This window comes from Phoca vitulina, unplaced genomic scaffold, assembly GCF_004348235.1.
Source record: "Phoca vitulina isolate PV1807 unplaced genomic scaffold, GSC_HSeal_1.0 scaffold2173, whole genome shotgun sequence".
Lineage (NCBI taxonomy): Eukaryota > Metazoa > Chordata > Mammalia > Carnivora > Phocidae > Phoca > Phoca vitulina.
The window spans coordinates 1-5,003 of record NW_022591859.1 but is presented as its reverse complement, the minus strand read 5'-3'; the positions used below and the strand labels follow the sequence as shown (position 1 = coordinate 5,003).

Sequence of the window (5,003 nt, the reverse complement as noted above, 5' to 3'; positions counted from 1 at the left end):
GGGACAAAGTGGGACCAAGAGCCGATGGCAGGACTTAGTGCTGGTAGCTCTTCCTGCTGGAGGATGAGGTGGTGGTGTATTTGATGGTGGAGCTGCTGCCCCCAGAGGAGCTGAAGCCACCCCCCATGCCTCTGCCACTGCCGGAACTGAAGCCGGCTCCAAGGCCGTGGCCGCTGCCGTAGGAGTAGCCGCTGCCTCCGCCCAGGCCTGAGCCACCGCCCAGAGCGCTGGCACTGCCGTAGCCCCCGGCGCTGCCATAGCCGCCAGACGTGGTGGACTGCACCACAGCTGTGAAGGGGACAGGGACAGAGACACACAGGACACGGTGAGCTCACTCTGCCGGCCTCAGTCCAGTCAGAAGAGCACAAGGGCAAGGGAGGGAGGCGAGCAAAGGTACTTACAGATGTTGACTTGTCCAACGCCTTCCCCACTCAGCCTAGGAAGGGAGAAAACACAGGGAGCATGAGACCTCAGAGAGCTACCAGTGGACCAGAGTGGGAAGCGTCGATGTGAGGAGAGCCCATGGGGAAGCTGCCTTTGAAATGGTTCTGTGAGAGTAGCCATTATGGCCATAACTAGGGTGCCTCATGGCCTGACATCCTGAACATGGATCCAAGATGTTTGAGGGGCTTGTGTGAGTTCCCCACCTGCACTCCTCGCCCTCCAGCAGCTTCCTGTAGGTGGCGATCTCCACATCCAGGGCCAGTTTGACATTCATCAGCTCCTGGTACTCCTTCAGCAGCCGGGCCATGTCCTGCTTGGCCTTCTGCAGGGCGTCCTCCAGCTCAGCCAGCTTGTTCTTGGCATCCTTGAGGGCCATCTCCCCGCGCTGCTCAGCATCAGCGATGGCGGACTGCAGGTTGGCACACTAGAGGAGGAACACAGGAGAATGAACTTGGGATTCAGTCCTCCCGAGGAGACTACCCACACTTCTTCTTTCTAGTGAGGTAGAGTTCCAGTGCCCAGATATCATAGAAAGGGACTTCTGCCTCTTTTTGCCCAGTCTTTTTCTGTTCTGCACAAGTTAGCTTGTCTGGGACCCATATGAGAAAACTTGTGCCCTTTTTTAACCATCCTGCACTACACTGGACAAAATACCAGCAGATTTGGAAGAAATGGACCCACTCACTTCTTTTGAGTGCTGTCTCCAAAGCCAGACCAGGACCTTTTCTGAGGACCTCATGTGGATGCCACATTAACTTACACAAAATAAGGAGCATCCTCACTTAAGGAGACAAGTGTCCCATGGAGCTGTGGAGATCTTGCCTTCCTCACTCCTAAGGGATTCTAACACACTTGGGCAACACTGATCTTCACCCTGGATCCTTGCTCAACTTTCTTTTTCAGCTGAATCTTGAGCAGATTTGGGACAATCTTGCCCCCCTTCTGGCCTCCCCTTTTCTTTCCTGACTTGTTTCTTATGTTCCTAAACCAACCATTCTCCTTACATAATATCTTTTAAAAGCCCCAAGACTATCTTTTTACAGTCAGACTAACTGGGATTGTTCCTGTCACCTGATTGTATCATTCTGTAGTGTTGGCATCCGTGTGTCCTAACCTGTGGGAACTCACAAGGGTGGGAGCTACGTGTCCTCCTCTCTCTGCTGTTCCCTCAATTCCCAGCATTTCCCAAATGGTGGCTGATGACCACCTGGTGGTGTAGCAAGGAAAGGATGCTGTTACTCTCCAGAGCCCCCTACCATACCTGCTTCTTGACATGGTCGATCTCGGATCTCAGCCTCTGGATCATGCGGTTGATCTCAGCAATCTCCTGCTTGGTGTTGCGCAGGTCGTCCCCGTGTCTGCCTGCTGTGATTTGCAGCTCCTCATACTGGAATCCAGAGAGAGAGAGACAAGGCGGTGTATATGGGCTTTCACATGCTAATGGTGACTTGACTTCAGAACCAGGCATTTAACACACTTAGACCTAGTGGCTTCTCCCCAAGGGATTTTAGGGGAAAGTTGATGTGGCAAGGTCACTGGATACTGTACATTGATCACAGACCCTCTTTCTAAGGGACCACTGACTGCCTAGTTCAGTTGGGGACCAGCAATGTTCTGTGTCCTGTTTCTGAGAGCCGGCATCAGGATGAAGACAAAAGCAAAGATCACTAGGTCCTAGTCTATGTAGCTGTTCTCCTGCACTTGGGTTCTTTGACTTATTGAACTTGGACATAAATTCTGTAATTGCCTGCTCTATGAGTGCAGGGTACACATCCTATGAGAAAACATCAGCTTCCTTGCAGCCGACTTCCCAGCAAAGTCTGTAGCCTTGCTGGTGTTCAGGTAGGGGACCAGACATTCCTGGGCAACTGTCAGCTCAAGGCTCACCTTGCTCTGGTACCAGGACTCAGCCTCAGCCCGGCTCCTTTGAGCGATCTCCTCATATTGGGCTTTGACTTCAGCGATGATGCTGTCCAGGTCCAGGTTACGGTTGTTGTCCATGGACAGGACCACAGAAGTGTCAGAGACGTGGGTTTGCATCTGAGCGAGTTCCTGCAGAGCAGAAGATCATCAGATCATCTTCTCCTGTGGCATTCCAGAGGTATCCAACCCCAAGATCTTCCACCCTTTGCAGAGCCCCATCACAGCAAATAAAAGAAGAGTGGAGATGCTTACTGCGTCATACAAGGCTCTGGTGAAGTTGATCTCATCTGTGAGAGTGTCTACCTTGGCTTGCAGTTCAACCTTATTCATGTAGGCAGCATCCACATCCTGGGGAATAAGCCAACAACTTGGAGTGAGTCAGCTGAGCCCTCCTTCCCAGTCTGAACACCTTTTAGTCTCCCCATCTATTCCCCTCTGGATGTGTGCAAAGACCCAGAGTCCTCTCCCTCTACAAAGGAACACGATCCCCAGATCTTCATCAGCTCACCTTCTTCAGAGTCACAAATTCATTCTCTGCTGCTGTGCGCTTGTTGATTTCATCTTCATATCTAGAATTAGAACAGGGTAAGACACAATTGAGCCAGTGGTGAAGATGATACAGCAAGATCAGCCTGGGATCCCAACCTTCCATAAAACAGATATATCCAAATTGAGCTTTCCTGCCATTGAGCCACAAAAACGATTTTTTGGTGCTCCCTCAATTCCTCCTATCTTTTCTCTCCCCACCCACCTCTGTGGCCCATTTGTTCTTTGGGGGTTGTTTTTAGGTAATAATTGTGATTTTCATTTCCATGGGCCTGTTTCCCTATGGAACCATGCCCACCTCTAGACCTGGTCACCTGGTAGTCTTCAAGTGTGCGCTTCAGGGAACTGAACCCCTTTCTCTCCTTGAACTCACTTGTTCTTGAAGTCCTCCACTGTATCCTGCATGTTCCTCAGCTCTGAGTCCAGGCGGCCTCTCTCCCCCAGGATGCTGTCCAGCTGTCTCCTGAGGTTGTTGATGTACTGCTCAAACAAGGGCTCCAGGTTCTGCCTTACGGTCTTGGTACCCTGCTCCTGGAGCAGAGTCCACTTGGTGTCCAGGACCTTGTTCTGTTGCTCCAGGAACCGCACCTGGAGGAAGACAACAGGGTGGTTACTTGCCAGAGAAAGCAAAGGAGAAAGAGATAGGAGTTGTCAGGTGCCCAGGCGTGCCTGGGATGTCACCCAGCTCCTGGGCTACTACAGAGCATGTACAGAGGATCAGGCTGACAGTGTTGGGCCCCCAAACCTATTTCCTTCCCACCCCAGTGATCCTGCTGTGAAATTCTTCCATCGCCTATGAGGTTTTCTCACCGGCTAAGCTATGCAGCCTATCAGTGACGTTCAGCATTTCTTCTGTTTTCATTGAAAAGCACAATCACACATTTCCCTGTTACATTGCACAAAGTTCTTTTTAAATCATACCTCAGTTAAAGGCATATTAAATGTGCAGAATCTAATGATTAAGTCCAATTTAGTCAATGATTGGATTCCAATCACTAAAACCTCTGTTTTGGTACATGGTTCTCCTCTGCAACAAACGCTCTAATAGTCATGCTCTGGTTCTACACAGTTAGTATTTCTAGGGATATATAAACGTTTCATCCAGGCAGAAATCCCTTTCTTTTCTTTTTCTTTTCACTCTTTTCCTCATGCCCAGAGTCCTCGAGGAGAGTTCCACCGGCATTATTTTTTTAGTCTCTAGGAATCTTCAGAAGGTAAAGCTAACCCATTCCAGGTTCTCTGACTGCCTTATCTTGCTTCATGCTTATCAAAAGTCGAGTATTCTTCCCTGGCAGGGATGAAGGACACTTAAGAGACCCAGTGGTTTTAAATGATCTCCATCACCTCTGCCTGTTGTGGACATGGAACCCAACTGGCATCCCAGGGGAGAGCTAGTCTCAGTCCCCTTCTGCCTCCCTCCTGAGTCTCCCCCTGGTAGGACATTTGTTGGTTGTCTAGTCTGGGGACTCTGAAATCCCAGTGGAGGCAGGTCTTCCTGGCTCACCTTGTCGATGAAGGAGGCGAACTTGTTGTTGAGGGTCTTGATCTGCTCCCGCTCCTCAGTCCTCACCCGCTGGATGGTGGGGTCGATTTGCAGGTTCAGAGGAGTGAGGAGATTCTGGTTGACGGTGACCTCTTGGATGCCTCCAGGGGGGCACACAGGGAAGCCAGAGCCCCCATAGCCACCAGCAAAGCCAGGTCCACCACCGAGCCCAAAGCCACCCCCAGCTGCACCACCAAAACCAAATCCACTTGCGGCTCCACCTCCATAGCCAAAGCCACCTCCAACTCTGCCCCCATATCCGCCACTGATGGCACAGCTGCCCCCTCCGATGGAGATCCTCTTGGAGCCACCCAGGCCATAGAGGCTCCTGCTGCCAAAGCCGGCTCCTCCACACACTCCACCGAAGCCACCACTGCCCCTGGAGCGGGACACGGAGACGCTGCTGAAGCCAGAGCGGCAGACCCCTGGGACTCTGGCTGAGCTGGCGCTAAAGCCACGGTGGCCGATGCTTTGGCTCCTCATGGTGGATTTGCTAGACATGGTTCCTGAAGAGGAGAAGACTGAAGAAAGTGTGAGAGGCTGGAGG

At 51.5% G+C, this 5,003-nt stretch overlaps 1 protein-coding gene across 1 annotated transcript; it reads right to left on the bottom strand.

Moving 5' to 3' along the window:
• Window positions 1-34: 34 nt before the first annotated feature.
• LOC116629679 (keratin, type II cytoskeletal 6A) lies at window positions 35-4,957 on the bottom strand. Its single transcript, XM_032399909.1, has 9 exons — window positions 4,418-4,957; window positions 3,287-3,501; window positions 2,876-2,936; window positions 2,620-2,715; window positions 2,332-2,496; window positions 1,706-1,831; window positions 648-868; window positions 402-436; window positions 35-288 (listed from the first exon to the last, which is right to left on the bottom strand). The coding sequence occupies exons 1-9, from the start codon at window positions 4,955-4,957 to the stop codon at window positions 35-37; spliced, it is 1,713 nt and encodes a 570-aa protein (XP_032255800.1).
• Window positions 4,958-5,003: the final 46 nt, after the last annotated feature.

Bases quoted from the DNA above. Each gene is read 5' to 3' on its own strand.
- LOC116629679 (XM_032399909.1), bottom strand. From the start codon at position 4,957: ATGTCTAGCAAATCCACCATGAGGAGCCAAAGCATCGGCCACCGTGGC. The intron at 2,716-2,875 runs GTGAGCTGATGA...CTTATTCCCCAG, and splicing joins AATTTGTGACTCTGAAGAAG to GATGTGGATGCTGCCTACAT. The intron at 869-1,705 runs GTATGGTAGGGG...TTCCTCCTCTAG, and splicing joins TCGACCATGTCAAGAAGCAG to TGTGCCAACCTGCAGTCCGC.